At 39.9% G+C, this 22,843-nt stretch overlaps 1 protein-coding gene across 3 annotated transcripts in view; it reads left to right on the top strand.

The window, feature by feature from the left end:
* The window catches only part of CRYBG3 (crystallin beta-gamma domain containing 3), a 113,157-nt gene that overhangs the window by 78,143 nt on the left and 12,171 nt on the right, over nt 1-22,843 (top strand). For all 3 annotated transcript variants that reach the window (XM_054577398.1, XM_054577400.1, XM_054577399.1), the window contains 2 exons: nt 6,376-6,485; nt 8,986-9,112. In XM_054577398.1, coding sequence (XP_054433373.1) covers nt 6,376-6,485; nt 8,986-9,112 — 237 coding nt within the window. The remainder of the gene's footprint in view (nt 1-6,375; nt 6,486-8,985; nt 9,113-22,843) is intronic.

Raw genomic sequence — 22,843 nt, 5'->3', positions numbered from 1 at the left:
TTTAATTGAATTTATTGGGGTGACATTGTTTAATAAAACTATACAGACTTCAGGTGTACAGTTCTATAATCATCGTCTGTATACTGTACTGTGTTCACCGCCCCTAGTCGAGTTTCCTTCCATCACCGTTTCTCCCCCTTTTTCCCTCTTCTACCTGCCTCCACCTCCCTTGCCCTCTGGTAGTCACCGTACTGTGGTCTGTGTTTATGAGGTTGTTTTTGGTTTTGTTTTTAGCCTAATCCCTTCACCAACTTAAGCCAGTCAGACAACTACCATATGATTTCACTCACATGTGGGATCTCAGAAACAAAATAAACTAACAAACAAAATAGAAACAGACTCATAGAGAACACGCTGATAGCTGTCAGAAGGGAGGGAGGCTGTGGGGCTGGGTGAAAAAGACAAAAATGAAATTGTGCTTATTTAGTGCTTCTAACCACTTTGAGGTCAGGATTATTCCCATTTATTGATGAGCATATCGAGATTTAGAATTTATGTCATTTCACACAACAAGAAGTAGCAAAGTAGGCATTTTCTAGTAGCTGACGCAACTTAACCACATTTTCAGGGTTTTACATCACCAAAGACCTGACGTGATATGAGCAGCACAGCTATAGAAGGAAGAGGGGATGAAAGAGATTACTTCCTCTGTCTCGTTTTAAGTAACAGATTTGGAAAATTTTCTGTCAAAAAGTCAAATATATTGATTAATTTTAATTAGTTGGTATTTGCTAGCTTTATATAATGCGGAATATTTCTCTTTGAGTGTATGTTTTTTGTGTTCCTGTCAGTGTTTATGTATTTCAAATCAGTTTCGTTTACCCATGTTTCTGTTCACAATGCTTTCAGGTTTTATTTTCTGATTAACTCAGGCCTATTGGGAACATTTCCTTTCTAAATACAGGGTGGGGCAAAAGTAGGTTTACCATTATGAGTACTCAAAACAATGGAGTTAATAAAGTTTTTGTAATAATCATAACCTACATGTCTTTTTCTGTATGAACAACTGTAAACCTACTTTTGTTCCACCCTGTATAATCGAGCTGTTGCATTTGGAGACACTTCCTGCCAGATATTTATTTTGAATGTTTGTAAACTCGAACTGTGGACTTTTAAAGCACTTTTTCACATGAATCAACTATAACTAAGGAGTTAAACGGATAATTCCTAACTGCATATTTTCTGAGTTTTAAGCACAGATAACAGTCACATTCTTTGAAGCTCTGTGTCCCCTCTCCTATGTCCCTGCTCTTTTTTATGGACTTCCTTGTTCAGGGCAGATTACTCAGAGGATTTTCTTCACAGCATTTCCAGTCCAACTTAAAGAGAAAAGGAAGCAGCAGAAAACACCCAGTGAAATCAGCACCCACCCCCCTTCATTTTTCTGGATATGGCTCAGCTCTTGCCTTGTGAGATAAATGTTTCTGACAGGTTAATAGATGGACATTTGGTAACATGCAGACAAAGCCTCCTTAGTTTACCGAATATCAAAGCTCTTATTTCCACTGGACCAAATTTTCAGAACTTTTTTTTTTTTTTTTGTCTTTACTTAGCCAAATAAAAACTAAAGCATTGGCGGGCATCCTGGTTCCATTCAGCAACTAAAAAGTGTTTTCTTCTTTATGAGTAGCTGTGATCGTCAGATTGACAATTCAGATGCTGTGTTCAGATAAAGTAATTTTTTCTGTCTGTGGAATAAAGGAGAAGTTACATCTCAGAGTTCAAGTCAGAGACAGAATTTTTTTTTTAATGCTGATGATGTGAAAGGTAACTTCAAGCATCCTAAGGAAAAACCAGAAAATGTGTATAAAGATTAATCTACATCATGAGAATTATGCTAATAAAAATATTGCTGATGTGTAAAGCACCTTTTATTGAGCCTAGTTTTGACTGAAGCTCAATCACCAATCTAATTGCCAGCTCAAAATATAAAGGATCATTACAGAGTTCTTCATATTCAGCAGGTGTCCTTTTATTTTTATTTTTTATTTTTTTCCCAAACAAATAACAAACCATGTGGATCATGTTCATAATGTCATCATCACCCTGCCCCCCAGCAAGTCCAAATCAGAAATTTCCCTAAGTTAAATCTTATAACAGTGAGTTCAGTTTTCAGGGAGTTTGTAGTCAGGCACCACTCTCTGGAAATTCTAACCAGTTTCCCCCCTTTGACCCAACCAAGGACTTTGCTTTTCTCGAATCTTTTAAGTCTACTTGCAAAATATACAAGGTGGACTCCCAAAAAAAACAATTATTTTCTGGCGAGTTGGCCCCTTGTAGTACAGGCTCCCCCTGCTAGGTGCCTAGGAACCACCTGTATCAGTGCAGCGGCTGGCGTTACGAGAGGCCGCATTCAGCTGCAGGGAATTTTTTTGAAGACTCTCAACACACTTGCCCATTTCACGATGAGTGATTTACCAGCGCACCTGCCCACACAGTGCTGCGTGTTCAGTAGTTTTTGACCAAAAATGGCAGGACCCCCATGCCCAATGCTCCATATTCTCCTGCTCTCACTCCAGGCAAATTTTTTGTTTCCCCTGATAAAAGAAGTCCTCAAAGGGAAGTTTGCCGATGTGGAGGAGGTGAAACAAAAAAACAGCAGAAGCGCTAAAAGGCATCAAAATCAATGAGTTCAAAAACTTTTTTGAGTAGTGGAAAAAAGTCTCAATAGGTGTATGGCATCAAATGGGGAGTACTTTGAAGGTGACTGAGGTTTAAACATGTACGAATAAATGCACAATTTTTTATGTGGGGTCCCCCTTCATAATCAGAAGTTTGGATTTCTTTAACTGTTGAGCCCCTGTTCCATTTTATACATGATTCTGGCTAAGAAAAAGCAACTGGATATTTTTTTGTGTTGCATAATTTGGCCACATGGAATTTTAAAGTGATTATAGGATTTTTTTTTTTTTAGATTTTATTTATTTATTTATAGAGAGGGGGCAGGGATGGAAAAAGGGAGAAAAACATTGATGTGAGAGAGAAACATCAATCAGTTGCCTCTTGTACACGCCACATCCAGGAGCCAAACCTGCAACCTACGCCTATGCCCTGACCGGCAATCAAAGCAACTGAGCCATATCGGTCAGGGCTGATTACAGGATTTTTAATAGTTGTGGTTACTGTTATTGATGAGGGACAGGGAAACAAAGCTTTAGCCAAATGTCACTAGGATTCAAAGAGCAGGACTGTAACCAAATTATCTTTATAGAATCCAAAGGCCAGAAATACTCAGGAAGTACTATATCTCCAAGTAAAGAAAGCCCTTCTCTAAGCAATCAGGGAAGTACAATTATTGTAGAATATGTAATTGATGGGAAAGTACATAACACTACAATGTGCGGAGTGTGATGTAACAGAAGATTGGAAACAAGACTGTTCTTTGTTTCACAATCATCATGTTTGTATGAGGGAGCTCCAAAGGGCAGCAGAAAGTCTTTTTCAGACAGGATAGAATGTTTCTCGTAGAAATTTTTTTTGATATTGGATTAAATATAATACATTAAAAAATTCTGATATTGTGGGTAAGTTGAGTACAACCTCTGTGTTTGGTCAGTTCAAAAGCTCTTGTGTTTTGTTTGTCATATTTAGTTTGTCAGACCTGTTACTTTTATTCATATATATCATAAATGAAGAGTACATAGTAAAAAGCATTTCTGCAAATCATCATAAAGTTGATCATTTCTGCCTCAAAGGATAGTTCTAAAGAAGAAATAAGGCAATGTATGAGAAAAGGCACCTTGCAAACCAGTGGCACCGTGTCTTTTTTCCCCCTTCCATTCAGTTCCACCTGAGGGGCAGGCAGGAACCGAGCCACCCCCAGATGGCGAAGAGGGCTGGTGAGCTTTGAAAGCAGCTCCCTCTTGTTTATCTGATTCCTTGCCTATGTTCTAAGCAGCCTCTCTGAGTTTTGTACATGTATTCTACAGTAATTTAGAAAGGAAACCAAAATAGTTATATAGTTAGCATTTCACAGGACTTAACTTCCCCAAGAGTAGAAACCTCAGTTTAATTATTTTAATTATTGTAAGTCTTGAGTGCAGTGTTGGTTTCTGTAGGGACTGTCCCCAGAACATTATTATGAGAACTGTTCTGAAGCATTTGTAAGGGAGTCAGAATGAAGTGTTGCTTTTCTGGTTGTGCTCAAATTTTGGACGAACCAAATCTCATTTTAGGAGTGAAAATACGCTCAGACCAACATTAAGCCCTGTTTTTCAGTTTGGTAAATTACTTTAGTAAAGAAAAATTTTAACCCATAAATCAAAAAGATACTTTTTGCCAGATTTTGTGTGTGCGTAAATTTTAATTAATGCTTCTGAGTTTGAAAACTGAGACTGAAAGTAGAGATGGCTACTGTACATATCAGCTAACGCATGTTTAACTCACATTGTCAGCTGTCCAGGATTTGACATTTCATGGTGAAATATTGAAATATAAACCTTAAGCTCAACAATATGAAAAGAATTAAACTGGGAATACAAGTAGTGAATGAAGTAGTCATGGTCTCTCTTCTCATGTGGCTTTTCTGGTTCTTACTGTGAATTAAAACTGCATGTAGGAAACATTTTTGGAAGTAAAATGTGTATTTGGACACATGCTTTATAAACCTTTAAGGTAAAAAAAAAAAAGACTAAAAAAACTACTAACCAAAATACATGCTCTTATCAAGGAATTTAGGGGCAATTTCCCTGGACACGTAGAATTGTTCTGATACAGGAAATTGTTCCAGAAATCTGCCGCATTGTGGACGTCCTTTTTGTTGCTGCCTGCTGCACCGAAAAGATCGTGGTAGACACTTGCTGGGTCACCCTTCCTTACAGCAGGGAGTCTCTTGGTGTTTTAATGCTCCAAATACAGCCTGGTTCCAGACTTGGATTAAAAAAAAAAAAAAAAAATCTGTGCTTCCAAGCAGCTAAGATTTTCTTTAACTATGATGTGAGAGACAGTGCAAGGTACTTTCCAGATTCTCCTTACATGAAGGACTTTTTGTCCAGCTGCTGGAAGGGCGGAAGCCAGAATTAGAATAAAAACAAATACCGTATGATTTCACTCATATGTGGAATCCAGTGAACAAACTGAACTAACAAGCAAAATAGAGACAGACTCACAGACAGCAGGCTGACAGCTCTGAGGCGGGTGGTTAGGGGTGAAGGGATGGAGCAAAAAGGAAAAAGGCCTCATGGACAACAGTGTGGTGATTGTGGTGGGGAGGGGGGTGCAAGGGGACTAAATGGTAATGGAAAAAATACAGTAAAAAATAAAATTAAAAAACAAAACAAAACAGCCTTTTTTCGCAATAGGAAGTCCTGTGCAGGCCACAGGTGGTCACAGGGGATTTGTTCTCTGACCTCACTGGTTTTGGCTAATCTCTGATATCAGACTAAGCAACATCAAAGTAGAATGATACAGCCAAGAAAGAATTCCTCATAACTCAAACCATTGGCCTCTACAGCGACCATCCGCCGCTCAAAAGAGAGCTCGTACTCCTGCTGCAAACGGGTCATTAAGGTGCATTCTTAGCGACAGTGCAGACCTGTCAGTGTAGGGTGGACCTGCGGCCCACGTTATTTCAAGGCTCTGATATATTATGAAATATTTATAGGGCCCATTAATTTTTTCTCACCTAGTGTAGGTCCAAGGTCACTAGAATTGCGGATATTATATCTCCGGCCTAAAGGGAATTACAGTTGAGATTTCATGGATTTTTCTTGACAGAACTAAAATAAAAATGTGGTTGTATATAACTACAAGCTGTACATTTAAGGTATCCTTATCAGTAAACTGAATCCTGTGAGCTGAAATGCAGGACACAGGCATCTTCCTTCTTCACTGTAAACTTCCCACTTATCCCATCGCGATCACCTTCTGCGGCTGCTCCTGCGCATTTCCCGGCCCGCGCGCACGCTCGCTCTCTCTTCCCTTTTATTAACTGTGCATCCGGAAGACTGGGAGGGAGAAGTGTACCAGCCACCCCTCATACTGATCCAGACCTCCTTTGTGTTCAGCTCTAAATTGCTTATTCTATACCTGGAGCCTCATCACAGGGGGTTACAATTGTTTGATACAGTGGACAAGGATCACATTTTAGTGGAGGAGTGATTCTTACAGGTAGAATTGTTTGGGGGCTTCTGTGCCCAGTATTTTGTGCAAGAGATGTATGAAAATGGTAAATATATAATGACATTCCTGAAAACAAGGGGAAAATACGTGAGTTTAAGGAAAATGTTACCTTAATATGCATTAATTGATAATAGACAAAACATGAGTCTTATATTTCACTGAACTTTTTATAAGAACATGAAACTAAAGGTTTTATTTTACTTTTGTGATGATATCAAACAGTTGTTTTCTCTAATTGTTGTGTTGTTTTTTTAGCTCAAAGCATTCAGTAAACCAGCATTCCAAGGTGAATGTATAGATTTTACAGAAGAAATTTCTGACTTGACTTCATTCACACCATGTTCTTTCAAAGTTCTTCGGGGTTGGTAAGTATGCTTATTGAGTGTTTTCTACAGTTAGCAACTAAATTTCTTTGCAAATTTACAGAGATTACACTGGTATTGTTTTTTGCATACACAGTGAAATAAGTTAGTTTTTTATTTATTAATTACCTAATAATTAGCCTGTTTTAACTTTGCCCAACTAGTATTATTAGCCATTGTGTGATAGAAACAGAATGCTAATTAGCCCACTTTAGAGCATTTGGGTGATTTTTTTCTTACTGTTACATTATTTTGTAAATATTTTGAATGTTTATATTGTATTTTTACTGTGTAGTATAATAGAATGCTATAAAAATTAGCATTTTTTTTCAGGTAAGACATTCCTAAATTTTTAAAAATCTAATTTGTTTAAAGTATTTATCATCCCCATTTCACAGATGAGGATCCCTGGCTCAGAGTTAGGGTTGCCCCAAGATCACAGAGCAAACATAGGACCCATGATGGCTTTGGTCATTTTTATTGAATACTATATTCTTCATATTGAAGCCACATACTGGGTCTTTCTCACATGTATATGAAACTGTGTAATTCTCAAGGCTAATATGTATGTGTGTGTGTGTGTGTGTGTGTGTATTCTCTAGGTATTGACTTTTTATTATGGTAAAATATACATAATATAAAATTTAACATATTAACTATTTTTAAGTGTAAAGCTCAGCAGCATGTCTATGTATCAAATATCTACCTAATAATTCATTGAGGTCCTTTTTTTTGTTCTTCAAGAAACTTTGGATTCATCAATTCTCCTTTCTCTCCTGAACCAGGAGAGACTGGGATCTCTTATTTTCCATTTGAGGAACTTTAGTGTCCTCATTAACTCTGCTCCAGTATTGTATGACTTCCATTGGTTACCACAAACCAGTCATTGCCCATTTATTTGTCCCAAAATGCACTTTAATATTTTTATTACTCTGCTTTAAATCCTGTAGTCATTCTCTAATACCCATCAGATGTTCAGACCCTTCCAGGACTTACCACCAGCTTGTCTCATTCCCCCTATCCATTCTCCAGTCTGTCCTTATAGTGCACCGCCCCATCCTCTCCTATGCCAACAGTTACTCATCGAAGCACTTCCACCCTACCCTCTATACGAGTGGTCAGCACACTTTCTCTGTAACGGGCCAGGCAGTAAATGTTTTCAGCCTGGTGAGCCCTGCGGGCTCTGCCCCAGCTACTCCGCACTGCACCGCAGCACAACAGCAGCCACAGACTCTGCGTAAATGAACGGGCATGGCTGTGTTCCAGCAAAACTGTTTATGGACATTAAACTTGAATTGTATATAACATTCACATGTCATGAAATATCTTCTTTTAATTTCTTTAAACCATTTAAACACGCAAAAACCAGTTAATTAAAAGAAGACAAGAACCATGGTGATTGTATCAGTATCTGGAATGCTTGACAGGTCTGGACTTGAGCCCAGTTCCATCTCTTCCCCGCTGTGTAACCTTAAGCAAACTGGTTATCAGTCTGAACCTCAGTCTCCGTATCTGTAAAGGAGGGGTAGTGTGCCAACCTCAAAGGGGTCTCACAGGGTCTAAGTAAACAATGCACATGGAGGGCTAAACTCCATGCCTGACACATTGAAAACCTTTGATGAGTGTTGGCTATCAAATGCTTATTACATAGAAGATATGACAGTAAGTCACAGTGTCACAGCATTTTTGTGGTTTTCCAAACCTGGTGTAGCCAGAGGACAGTTTTGGTCATCTTAAAATACAGGACTAGAACTTAAATACACCAGAACTGAAGTAGTAACAGTCTGTTCATTTATCCCTTGGGCTCCTTCTCAAAACAGCATGTTTTAACCAAGCTTTCGATGACTGCTGGATTGAGGATAATTCAATATCAAAGATTCCAAAGGGTTTATTTCTTTTTTTTTATAATCTTAATTAGCTTTCAAATGTGCAGGTGACAGATTTTATAAACCATTGTGTGATTTTAGAAGTCTAGCTTCTAACACCCCCAGACTGAAGGCAAGTTCATCGTCAAGTAAGGGCAGAAACTTTTATTTTTTCCCCTCAAAACTTCTAATGTTCAAGGCCTTAATAATCACTATAATTTGATCCCAGAGTTTTACACTCGAGGGCACCAAATGAAGTTAATGTCTTTAGCTTAAAACAGATATCTTCTTTGAAATTTCAGCTCTATCATGTCATAGTTGGGGAGACCGTGAGCAAATCACCTAACCTTTCCAGGCCTTCATTGTGTTGCCCATAAAAATACGGTTTTATCTCATGGAATTTTTGAGGACACAGTGAAATAATACCTGTAAAGTATTTAGCCTCTGTCTGGCACATGGTGAGCAGTCAATAACGATAGCGATAGCCCTGTTTTGTAGGCCGATGGTGAGTACTTGCGCTGGTCAGCACCATGACTTTACGCCGTGCTCCTACCCCGGTTCCCACAGCATCCTGAGGAGCCGACTCTGGCAGCCGAGGCAGGCAGCCTGACCGAGCGTCTCCCGGCTTTTCTTTTTAGCTGGCTCCTGTATTACCAAGAGGACATTTCTAATAACCAGTGTGTATTAGAAGAAGGCCTGTATGCTGACCTACCTTCTTGTGGCTGCCCGACATTGACAATCAAATCCCTCAAGCCCATTGACTATGTAAGTGCTTTGATGAATGCATAATTGTAAGACTTTCTTGTCCAGTTTAATTACCATAAATGAGAATGTGACGTTGGAAGAAATGATACGTGGGCAAATATAAAAGTTTGAATAATTTAATTGTGGATTATAAACTTGAGATTCACTCATGAAGTCGAACCAGAATGTAACATGTAACATTGATATTTTCCTCTTTTTTTTAAAAAAAACCAGGAATGCTAAACTCATGAACTAGAGTCATACAGACCTGGGTTTAAATCCCAGTTTGATACTTTAGCCAGTTTGAGTGACATTGACAAAGTTATTTAGTATCCTCATCTGTAAAAGATAATAAATTTATAATGCCACTGGGATATTAAATAAGAAGATGCTTGTAAGATGTCCAGTGCATGGTGAGCATTTCATAAGTGTTAGCTATTAGTATCATGGCTGTAATTGTAATAGCTACTTAATAAAAATAATCGATCATTTTATTAGACAAATCACATAATGTTTCTACTACTCAGGTTTACAGTGCTACTTCAGGGCATGGCCCGTAACTGATACTGATTTCAAACTCTGTTTTCAGGGAAACTCGGGTTTTCCTGTCTGGTCTGTGCAGAATTATCTAGGTCACCTTGGAGGGCCACATTTATGAAGTGGTTTCTCCTTTCTGTCATATTTCCTCAGAATTTTATACATGAGAAAAACAGGGTCACTACTCTGAAACAGCAGTTCTGGGCTACCAGTTACGATTTGTGCAAAGGAAATAGGATCTAGGATATTTTCAAAATGACTAGTTATGGGGATTCCCTAGGAGCATTTGATCAAAGCAGAGATTTACAATGAGATGGCTCAAAGCCATACCTGGTGGTAGGAATCACTCAGTCCTTTCAGCCAGAGCTGACTTCAGGGGTGATATCCATGCTCAGGATCTTTGATCCCAAACCAGGCAAAGTAGTCTTATGTCACAAGGCATTCCTGGATAGAGTATTCCTGGTACAGGCTAAGAATAATCTTGGCTGCAAAGCAAGAATAGAAATAGAATCCTTGGTCTCCCTCAGTGGCCACCAACTTGGACATCAGCTTGGAAAGACTAAGTGGCTACTCATGCTTCCTGCCTGTGGGGGTTAAACTGGTAGAAAAAAAGACATATGGTCTCAGCACTCTTTCCAATTATTGATAAGGCTGAAAAGGCATTGCAAAAGGGTCCACAATTACTTGGAAAGTGGTTTTCTTTGGAATTTTTAGTGGTCAAACCAGCATACTTATTTGGTATTAACTCTAAAAGCAAAATATGTAAGTCTAGGTATTGTCTTGAAAGGATTTTATAGGACTCCACATTCAATGAGCTAAACCTAAACCAACTAGATTTCTATGGAGGGAATTTTAGAAGCAGAGTTGAAGTCAATAAGTATTACTGCTTTTCTTTGGAGAATTACAATTCTTTTACATCCTTGAAGTCAAAAATGAATGACTTAAATTAGTAGTGAAAATAGAGAAATGTTTTTAGGTAGGTTGTGTGTTTGTTTTGACCCAGTGGAATCCAGGCAGGGCAGGTGAAGGTGCCCTTTGGGAAGGATTTGAGAGCTATAGGCTTTTCACTCCAAGAACTGATTAAAGAGTATATTCAGTTTGTGTAAGGATAACACATTTCATTTTCTTAATGCCTTTGCATGGTATGTTTTACATCTTTGAAAAGTCTTGTAGAAGACATGTTTAGGCAGGCGGCCTGGTGTTGAAACGGATGGAATATAAGGTGTGTCTGGCGTCCCAGCGAAGACCCGCAGGTTACCTATGCGGGGGCCTCGGCAGGGAGCATTTCCTTGACCAAGTCAGCCACGCTCACATGAGTGGCCCTGAAGCCCCCAGCCGACCAGACCTAGGAGACTAATGTGTAAACCAGAAGGTCAGCTCGGTCATTTGTTCTGCGTGGATTCTGGTGATGAGAATGCATGAGAATTCCGTCCTGGGCATTTTTCTGTCTTCGCTGGAAGAACATGGGAAACTGAATTAGTCATCAGAAGGTTATTTGTTGAGCATAGATTTGGGTGAAGTGAGGTAGATGTCTTGAGATTAGCTTACCTGGGGTAACATTCTCCACCGAAGAGACTCCCCCCACTCCCCAGGGTCCAGTTGCTTGCTTTCTCCAGATTCTGTGCCTTCTTTCCCTGGAAAATGCTGAACACGCTCTACTGAGCCTGCTCCTCTGAGTCCTTCCACATCCCTTCTCTTCCTGTGTTCTCACCTAGGGATTGATATGCCTTTTTATATGTATTTGTTAAGACCACTCCCTATGCCACAGTCCCGTGTGATTCTGGATTCATTCTAGGAAATATTTCTGTCCAGTTGAGTTGACCTTAAAGTTAAAACTGAGGGTGGTGCCTACATATAGCCAGCATTCCCAGACATGCTGTCAGCTCACGCTAAAGGGTCACCATGGTATACTATTGAGGAGTCAAATTTTATCTTTTTATAAGATCAGTATGTTTTACAATGACACTGTGCTCCAGGCTGACTTGTATTAGTGCAGACATACGTTACATTCCAGAACTCCATGAGTGCATAATTTGCAGTCATTTTACAGTGGAAAAAGCTGGGAGCATAGTTTATAATTTTGCTTCTCACTAATGTGACCTTGGGCAAAGCAAGTTTTTGGACTCAGTTAATTCATATGTAAATAAACTGTTCAAACAAGTATTTCCAATTTATGACAGCCTCCTGTTTTGTTGCAAATAAGTATTTTGAGAATATTTCTAATTGGAAATGAAAAAGAATGTATCCAGCCTTAGGACTCACATGCTCTGTGGGAGTAAGATGGTGTATTAGCTTTCAGTAAGGTTATACTGTGATAACAGTCCCCAAAACAGTGGGTTAGGAGTGGGAGTGGGTGGGATACCTAAATGAAATGTTTCAGCATTGGCCTTGGAGCGTCTGGGGTAACCTGCCTTTACCATGTTTCCATGGGAGCAGCAGTCGCATTGCTTCTATCGTGTCTCCATGGTGCCTTGGCATGGAAATTGGCCTCCTTTGAAGTAATAATCCAATCCTGGCCGCTATAACCAGGCACAGCAAAAGAAACATCGTAACAAGAGGCTGTAGAAAAACTTCAAATGAAATTATGACAGTGATGACATAAATGATCTTAAGAAGTCGAGTAAGAATTGGCCGTTCATTCTGTGTAGGAGTATGGAATGAGGCGCACAGCTATAAATAGAAGACGACTATCAATCTAGCCACAGAATGAAAGGAAGCAATGAGTTTATAATGTACAGAGGAGTTTGGTTACTATTAAATTTTCAGCTGAATCCACATATATTTAATGCTATTAACTATTCCGTACATTTTGAAAGTGAAGGCCAACAGAAACCCACAGTAAACATCAAATTCCTAAGGAGACATTTGAAGCTTACCCTTTGAAGTCGGGCAGATGACAAAGAGCTGTACTATCACCACTTCTGTTCAACATTATTCTGGAGTCCTAGCCACTGTAATATGATTAAAACTATAAAAGTAGAAAGGAGGAAACAAAATTGTCAACAGTATCTACTACAGATAACTTACTAGGGTTAACATGGATTTTTTTGAAGTCGTAGAATACAAGATAAATAGCAATTCAACCATAGGGTACTTAGGAATAAATGTAATACAAGGCAAGTAAGTTCTATATGGAGAAAATTAGAAAAACTTTATTGAAGGACATCAAAGACAGAAATTTTTGTAGATAAGCAGACTCAATATTGTAGAATTGTGGTCTTCCCCAAATTAATACAGTTTCAATCAAAATGCTTACAGGAACTTTCATCTTTTTTTAGAGGGCAGTAAAATATGACAAGCTTATCCTGAAATTAATTTGAAAAAATAGGCGTCCAAAATAGTCAAGATATTAAGAACAACAGGCAAGACCACATGTGTATGTCATCATACAGCATAATGACTAAGATACCAGGTACAGATACAAGGAGAGACACACAGAGCGGTGGAGTAGGGCAGCATAGACGAAACTGACCGACATCAATAATGAAATGTGTAAAGTGACAGAAACAGCATCACAGTGGGGCTGTTATTCACTATTAAATAAATGGTGTTGGGACAATTGGCCCTTTGCATGGAAAAAGATAGATAGAACTTCGCTTTACTCCAAACACAAAAATAAGTTCCAGACAGATTAATGGCAACCTAAATGTGAAAAACAAACTAAAACTTAGAGGAAAACATAGGAACATACCTTAATGATATTGTAGTAGGATGAACTTAATCACAGAGTACAAGTCAGTAAATGGCAAGTGTATTAGTTTCCTATTGCTGCTGTAACAAACTAGCACAAACTTAGTGGTTTAACAACAGCAACTGTCTTGCAGTTCTAGAAGTTGTAAGTCTGTAAAGGGTTTTACTGCGGTAAAATTAAGGTGTTGGCAGGACTTCTGGAAGATGCTAGGGGACAGTCTGTTTCCTGACCTTTTCTGACTTCTCAAGGTCCCCAGCATTCCTTGGCTCATGGCCCTCTTCCATCTTCAAATTACATCACTCTAATTTCGGTCTTCTATCTCTGACCCTCCTGCTTCCCTCTGATAGGGACCTTGTGATTGTATTAGGCCTGCCTGGGTAAGGCTCAAGATTCTTCATTCTTAATCACATCTTCAAAGGCCTTTAACCATGTTGGGTAACATATTCACAGGTTTTAGGAATGAGGATGTGGACATTTTGGGGGATGGAGGTAGAGGTGAAAGGACATTAATTACTCAGCCTACCACAGCAAGCCACAGATTTGGAGAATATATTTGCAGCCCTTATAATCTGCAGAGGTGCACAGAAGAGAAAAAGAGCTCTTTTCAGTCAACTGAGAAAAAAGAAAAACCTATTTCCAGACTTGGCAGAGGATATGAACAGACATTTCATAGAAGAGAGAAAAAAATGGTTAAGGACATTCAGAGGATGTTAAACCTCACAAGTGATGAAGTAAATGCAAGGTGAATCAATAATTAGGTTATATTACCTTACTTCAGATACAAACATCCAGAAACCCGAGAACACCGAGGTCTGATTTGGTGGCAGAGAAGAGGGATCATTCATTCCCAGCTAGCTAAAGGAGTGTCAGTTGGGATGGAGGGAGGAGAAGTAAAGATGTTTGGTGCAGCATTGATGGATGAAACAAACTAGAGCACATTCATATGTGCTATGTATGTTCCTATATATGTGCTATAAGGAAATGCAATACCATAGCTAGAGTGGGTGAAGGTGAACTACAAGTGTTCCTAATGGATGTTACAGTAAGATAAATGTATGCAGTAAGATACATTTCTGTGAATTTTAAAAACAAAGGATGCATAAACATTAGAAAAGTATAAAAACGTGACAACGTCAGCATCATGGTTACCTCTAGGGAGAGGGGGCAATTGAAAATTCAGCTGCACCTGTGATGTTTTACTTATTTATATAATTTGATACCACTATCGTTAAAATAAAATGTGTTACTTTTCAGTGTTGAGTACATGGTCATCTATATTTATTCTTTTTGAAATTTATTGTAACTTTTTAAGAAGTGGAGGTGGGGAGGAAGACAACCCATTAGAAAGGTAGAGCTATAATCCAACTGACTTTCGAAGCCAAGGAGAGAGGCTCTCTGAGGAGGTTCACAGTTCACCAGTGAAGACTTCGCTCCGGGAACTGACAGACCCGTGCTTGTTGGCGAGTGACCTGCGCCTGCTTCTGACAGCTCTGCGCCTCACCTTTTTCTTCCAATAAAATGTGAGGATTGAATGAGCTATTGCATGTTAAGCCTTTAGGACGTGATAAGCACTCAACATTTAACAGCTCATAGACAGTAATTAGTATGTGTTGTGCAATATCAAGATTTGATAGGCTGGATATGTTTATATGATTTTGTTTTAAACAGGCCAAGTAACTGTTTTTGCCAGCACACTGTTTAGTGTTTCTCTGGAGTGGAATGGTGTTTGAGGTATACAGCATGGTTACTTTCTTTGAATTCTGCCCATTTGCTCTTAGTTTTTTAGCTGTGGTTCATTTGGCAAAGATTGGGATGAAATGATCTTGTCAGGCAGTCATGGCTGCTCTTAATAGCTGACTGCTAGATATTTTTAAAATAATATAACGTGTTATATATACACGCTAACCAATTAACGTAACCCTGAAGTACTATCAGCACATTTTCAAATCACAAGCAGTGATTTGAAACTCAAAGAACTAGACAGTGAAAAAGTACAAGTATGTGTAGTTTTTAAAATGTCAAAAATTAGTAGTTACTTATGCCCTGGCAGGTGTGGCTCCGTTGTTTGGAGCATCATCCCATGCACCAAAAGGCTGTGGGTTTGATTCCCGGTCAGGGCACATACCGACATTGCAGGTTCAATCCCCAGTCAGGTATGTACAGGAGGCAACCAATTGATGTTTCTCTCTCATATTATTGTTTCTCTCCCCTCCTTTCTCTCTAAAATCAACAAACACCTAAAAAAGTTATTTACATTTAAATTTTATATCCAATTATATTGAAGATGTGTTGATAGGAGTCTAGTCCTTCTAGGAGAGCACTTTACCAGGGTCTCAAAGCTTTAAATTCAAAGGGCCAACATATTTGTTAAGTGGACTGGGTAGGTAAGAATAGGGGGCCATGCATTAATATAGCCCAGCTGAGCAAGGTGGAGTCTAGTACTTTATAGATAATATTACACCTGCCAATCAGAAATATTCCACATAATAAAATTATTGTTACTTAGAACATGTTAGAACCATAGTGTAGGAATTAAGAATACAGGTTCTGGAGCCAGACTGTCTAGATTCAAAAGCCAGCTCTTCCACTTACTGTGTGTGACCTATGCCTCGAATCTTTACCTGCAAGACGGTATAACTGTACCCAAGCCAAAGGGAAGTTGTATGAATTAAATGAATGCAGTTCTACAATCCCTTATCTGAATGTATTTTGGGAGTTGCAGTTTTTTTACACTGTAAACAATAATATGGTTTATGTATGGCATAGAAGAAAACACTCCCAGAAGGACTCTGGGCAACACCTCATAATTAAACACATTCCTATCTCTATAGCAAAATATATTCATAGCTACACAAATCAGATAAATATTATTAATAGTCTTGTACTTATTCAGGTCTGGTTTTGTTGTCAAATGAACTAGTAAAAATAATTGGGCTGTTAGAGCTTTTTGGATTTCAGAACTATAGATAAAGGGTTAGGGATGGAGATTATGTATCTCATGCCTGGCACATAGTAAGTGGTATGTATGTAAGTTAGTGTATTATTACTATTTATTATTACTAGTATTGTAATTTAAAATATTAGTTTATTGGAAGAGGTTGATGAGGGTTTTTTCTTTTTTTTTCTTACTGCAAGTTTATTTACAAAATTTATTCAAGTATTTTTCTTGCTTTACCACATCCGCCCCCTGGAAACTGTATCCTCTTTGCATGGCTTGGCCTTGATCCAGGAGGAATGTCCTGTCACTGCCGACACCTAAGAAGAGTCTTTGGCCCCATCCGCTGGCTGTGTTCTAAGTTGGCATGGACTGAGGCCAGGAGATTTGTAGGGCTCAAGTTGTAGCTAAATTCCGGTGGTGTCTTTTGTCCTTGGATGGTTCAGATTACTATGGGATCTTCAGTTTTTAAAGACTATTAATAGTTTATATCTCTTCCTACTTTTATGTTTGAAAATGTATCAGAAAATACGATTATAAAATATTTCTTCACTTTCCAAATGATTACCTATTAACCATCCCTGCCATCTTGCTTACATTAGCATTTACGTTGACCCTCATAATCTTCCAAACCTTTAATTACTCTTGTAAATGAGGTATATTTATAAAGTATGACTATAAATTAAGATCATTTAAATTAAAACTAAATAGATTAAAATCAAGTTAAATATATATCACACTTCTCGGGGGAGGCAATGACTTTAACTTAGAAACAATAGATGTTCTCAAATGAAAAGTTGAAAAGACTGGACCACGTGATGATACCTTGTTGTTGTTGCTAATAATGGATGGTTGTATATTTATCTGCATTAGTCAGTTGGCCATATTTTTTCCCTTGGTTAATGTTACTGGTTTATGTTCTTTGCCCCTTTGTACATTGGGTCTCTTAGTGCAGCCTTAGTGATTTATGAGGGGGGACCCCCAAAAAACAGAATTATCTCTAAAAATTATGTATTCTTACGTATTTAACTTTCAGTCACCTTCTAAGTACTCTCCATTTGAGGCAATACACCCATTGAGACATTTTTTCCACTGCTCAAAACAGTGTTTGAACTTGTCGATTTTAATGCCTTTTAGTGTTCTGGCCATTTTTTGTTTGTTTCACCTCTTCCCCATCAGCAAAACGTTTCTTACTGAAGATTTTCATCTGGGAAAACAAAAAAGTAGTCACTTGGGGCAAGATCAGATGAATAGGGAGGGTGGGACACGGGTGTCATGCTGGTTTTAGTCAAAAACTTCTGAGCACTGAGTGAGGTGTGGGCAGGTGCGCTCCTAAACCACCCATCATGAAATGGGCAAATGCATTGAAAAGTCTTCCCAAAAAATTCACTGAAGCCGAACGCAGCCTCTCACAACAATGCCAGCTGGTGCACTGATGCAGGTGGGCTCCTTTAACACTCACCCTAGTGGGGGAAGCCTTTACGACAAGAGGCCCACCTTCCAGAAGATAATTCCATTTTCCTTTGGGTCTATCCTCGTATATAAACTCACAAAAATATTATATGATCTCAGTCATTTTCTGCAGTTCTTGCTCAAACTCCCTGCATTGTCATTTTCAAAACCATTCTTGTGATTCCCCCCACCAAACTTGTCATTGTTTCCTTAAGATAAATTTCTAGATGTACAGTTGCCAGATCATCTTTGAATTTGGGAATGAATTTGATGGCATATGAGGGATAACAACAGCCTTTTTAAAAAATGTTTTGTAGACATTCTGCAGAAGGAAGAGGGAAAATGTACACAGGTACTGTTTTTCTTAAAATAATGCTTAGCATTTAAGTTGCATTTGCATAATCTTAATTTTTTACCTCTCTGGGACTTTTTTAAAGGTTTTTTTTAAGGTTTTATTTATTTATTTTTAGCCAGAGGGGAAGGGAGGAGAAAGAGAGAGAGAGAAACATCGATGTGTGGTTACCTCTCGCTCATCCCCCACTCAGAGACCTGGCCTGCAGCCCAGGCATGTGCCCTGACTGGGAATCAAACCGGTGACCCTTTGGTTTGCAGGCCAGTGCCAGGGCCCTGTCTGGTATTTAAAACAGTTACATCAGCCCTGGCCAGATGGCTCAGTTAGTTGGAGTACCGCCCTGTACACCAAAAAGATTGCAAGTTCAATTCCCTCTCGGGGCATATGCTTAGGTTGTGGGTGTGATTCCAGATCGGATCACATACTAGAAGCAACCAGTCGATGTTTCTCTCTCCCTGTCTTTCTTTCTTTCTTTTTTTCTTTCTTTCTTTCTTTCTCTCTCTCTCTCTCTCTCTCTCTCTCTCTCTCTCTCTCTCCCCCCCCCTTCTCCCTGCTCACCCCCCCTTTTCCTCTCTCTCTCTAAAAACAATAAATATATCCTCGGGTGAGGACTAATAAAACAACCACAACATCATGTTAGCCATTAAATGCCTTTCAGGCAGGTTATCTGCAGCTCTTCCACAGCAAACTGTTAGTGAAAGTGTTGCCGATAGTTGATTGTGAGCCCTGTCCAGGCTCCTTGCCTGCCTGCCCTTCCTTACAAATCAGTAACTCAACAAGCAGTAAAGAGTGTGAAGAGGTAAGCTGAAATGCTTGTTTAAAAGCTTAAGGGTAAGATGTAGGAAAAAGTCCCAAGAGTTAAGTCAGGAGCTTATCTGTGGATAATGGCTATTTGGTTTCAGTCCCCAGTTTCAGTGGGTAATTTAGGGTCTGCTCTTGGCTGCATTTCTAACCTATTGCTGCTCTGGAATTTCAGTACATTTATTCTAGAAACTGTTGGGATGCTTCCAGTTTTTACTTTGCAGATAGCAGATGAGGTGCCTAAGCTTGGCTGCAGTCACTCAGTAACTCAGTGACTGGAGAGGAATTTCTGCTTCTGACCCAGCCGATGGCGTTCACTGAAGGGAAACCAGCTCTGGCAGCCTTTTCCTGCTTAGCTTGCCGCCCGCCACCCTGTGCACTGTGCTGGGGCCATTCTTTTCCAGTGTCCTCTAATCCCTGCTCCACACTATCCAGTCCCCTAGCACATGCTACATGTGGTTATTCAAATTGAAATGAATTAACCAAACTCAATCTCTTGGTCACAAGAGCCAAATGCTCAGTGGCCACATGTGGCTGGCAGCTACGTATGGAAGAGGGGACATACCTATATTGCCATCCCTGCAGAAGGTTCTGTGTGCAGTGCTTCGGCCCTTCCCCAATTGGCAGTTAACCTTTGCCAGATAACGTAATGAGAGAAAATAACTCAGGCACTTTCCTATTTTTAAAACCTGAAAATGTCTTGGCATTCTTTTCTGTCCTTTTATTCATGGACCAGCTCCCATCAGAGGTTCTGGACTGATGGACTGGACCTCTCACGCCTTCCCTAGAACCAGTCCTCTTGTTTTACATTATTCAGCTTCTTCCTATTCCACTACCCCCTTCCATCGTGCTCACAAGCATGCCCGGAGGCCACTAGCTCATCCCTCTCCTTCTCCTCAAACTATTTCAACTAGATCCACTCAACCTGCAGTGTCTCACCACTCACTCCTCTGCCCCTGCAGCCTAGATGCCCCTCCTCCTCTCCGACAAGCCGAACAGTCTGAGGTCACCAGCCGCCTCCTGACTGCCAAACGGAGAGAGCCCCATCGCAGTCACCCTTTCCTCAACACGGCAAACATATTCGATACTCAGAGTCTGCACTCTGGCCATGATGTCTTCTCTTTTGGCTCTCCTCTCCTCCGTCATTTGCTCAGTCAGCTGCTTCCATCTTTGTACCTCAGCACAGTTCTGTCCTCCTTCCATCTCCATTTCTCACCTGTAACTGGCTCCAGTTATGACTCGCATTCTGGGAGTTCCCAGACTTGTCGTCTCTGTGCTTGGTTTTTCCCTGAACTCCGGATGAAAAGTCCAATGTTTGTTGAACATCTCTGTTAAGATTACTCCATCTTGCCCTGACTGGTGTGGCCCAGTTGGCTGGGTTTTGTCCCACAAACCGAAAGACCGCAGGTTCAATTCCCAGTCAGAGCACATGCCTGGGTTGTGGACCAGGTTCCCGGTTGAAAGACAACCAATCGATGTTTCTCTCTCACTTTGATGTTTCTCTCCCTCTCTCTCTCTCTCTGTAAAAATAAGTAAGTCTTAAAAAAAGAAAAAAGATTATCCCACCTCTCTCTCCACATTAAAACATCCACTTTGAGGTGTAAGTCCTTAGCTCCTCAGCATGTTTCCCCTCCAAGTTCCCTCTTTGAGAAGTCACCGTACCCCGCCCCCCGCCACACCTTCACACTCCCCACACTTTTTTCCTCACTCATTCCATCTGTTTGCCATGTCTCTTTTGTCACTGTGATGGTTTTACTCACCAATTCTAACTGTCCACACCTGCCCCCGTGGTAGGTCTGGTTCTGTCTTGGGCCTGTTGTGTTCTTCCAGGTGCTGGTACTTTTACTTCCATTCTCTCTTTTCTTCACTCATATTGTTGCCAGATATAGTTCCTGAAGGCCATTTTTAAAAAGTACACACAAATGCACACATATATGCAAACATATGCATAATAATTACCCATTTAAATTGAGTGAATGATATATTCCTATGGTTCAAAAATCAAAAAGTATCAAAAGGCATGTAGTAAAAAGCTTGGCTCCTGCCCTGACCCGTGTGGGTCAGTGGGTTGGAGCATCCCGCAAATTAAAGGTTGCGGGTGCAATTGCCTGTCAGGGCACATACCTAGGTTGCAGGTTCTGTCCCTGATCAGGTCACATATGAGAGGCAGTTGACCCATGTTTCTCTCATGTTGATGTTTTTCTCCCTCTCCTTCTCTTTTCCCCTCACTCAAAAACAAAAAAAAAAAAAAATGTTGGCTCCTACTTGTGCCCTTTATCCTCTCAAAGCATATTCTACTGAAGGGCAGTCATGATTAGTTCTATATTTTTTTTAAGAAAATCTTTAATGTATATACAAGTATATGGGTGTGTGTGTATACGCGCATGTATAAGTTTTCCCTTCTTTTTATCATGGTAGCCTAGGAAGTATGCTATTCTACACTATTCTTCACTTAGTAGTTGCTTCTGGAGAATATATCTTATACGTATAGATCTTTCATATGATCTCTTTTTTTACAGCTGTATAGAATACCTCTATGAATGTACCATAATTTATTCAACCAGTCCCCTCTTGATGGACATTTAACTCATTCCCCATCCTTTGTTATTCCTAACACTTTGTAAGAAAGAACGATTTCATAATTTATTTTGCTCTTACACAAGTATATCTACAGTTCAGCTGTGAGAGTCAGTTCTCGCTACTGACTGTTCACTGACCATCCACAGTGCCTGTGGCTAGTGCTCTGCTTCTCATGCACAAGTTACAGACACTTCAGCCCAGTCCCAGTCCCTCATCCTAAAGCCTTCGAGGACCCCCCGCCACAGTGACCTGTTTCTGCCCTGTCAGTATTGGAAGAGAAGCAGGCAGCTCAGTAGACAGCAGCAAACAGTGGGAGCATGTGACCCTGTTTCCTGTTGGACTCTCTAGTCTAGCTAAATGGGTCGCCTTGCTGCACCCCTAACACACCCAGGCAATTTCTGTCTCCCTTCCTTTGTACAGAGGCACCATCCTGCTACTCTGTCCAGGCCTGTCCAGATCCACTGCATCCACTAGAGACTGACCTCACACACTACCGCATCCATGAAACTTCCTTGAATCCTGCTCCTTTCTGCTCAAAACAGTCTAGTGCTCCACTGAGCACTCTCCCAGGGCATATCCTTTCCCGCCCTGGGTATGTTACAGCACCTGTGCAGCTCTCCTGATTTAGCCACTAGTTAGTAATGCCTTAAACATAGAATGGTGCCTTGCTTTGATTTCTTGTTTGTTTGTTTGTTTGTTTGTATTTTTCCTTATCACCACAGGTCAATTTCCTTTATTTCTCTTCATCAAATATTTTTTTTCCCAAGGGCAGAAAGGGTCCTGTCTCTGACTAGGAAATTCCTAGGCTGGGGATGGCCCCTTGCCCACTCGAAGGTTTTCCTGTTTCTACAAGAAATACAGAAAAGGGCCACCAAAGCCAGCATAAACCCATTAGTGTTTCTCAGTGGCGTCCTGCCAGTTTTTCAGTTGCCCACATGTGGAGCAGGCCTGTTAGCTTACTTTTTATTATTTTTTACTTAATTTCCTGTTTTTTAGTCCCACCCCCATGTTCCCTCCCCTTTGGCAACCAGTAGCTTGTTCTATCTCTGTTTCTCCTTTTTCTTTTCTTTTTATTTTAATCCACATAAATGGATCATACAATATTTGTCTTTCTCTGTCTGGTATATTTCACTTGGCATACTATCCTCTAGGTCCCTCCACCTTGTCACAAAATGGCAAGATTTCATTGCTTTTTACTGATGAAAAATATTCCTGTTTGTGTGTGTGTGTGTGACATGTATCACATCATCTTTATCCACTCTTGTAATGAGGAATATCTAGATGGCATCTGTATGTTGGCTGTTACTAGTAACACAGTGAACATAAGCGTACATATATCTTTTCCAATTAGTGTTTTTGTTTTCATCAAATACTCATACATGGAATTACTGAATTGTATGGCAG

This window comes from Pteronotus mesoamericanus, unplaced genomic scaffold, assembly GCF_021234165.1.
Source record: "Pteronotus mesoamericanus isolate MK-2021 breed Mesoamerican mustached bat unplaced genomic scaffold, CSHL_Meso_final contig_42, whole genome shotgun sequence".
In the NCBI taxonomy this organism is placed as follows: domain Eukaryota; kingdom Metazoa; phylum Chordata; class Mammalia; order Chiroptera; family Mormoopidae; genus Pteronotus; species Pteronotus mesoamericanus.
Note: the sequence above shows the minus strand (reverse complement) of the source record. Positions and strands in the feature narration are given on the sequence as shown.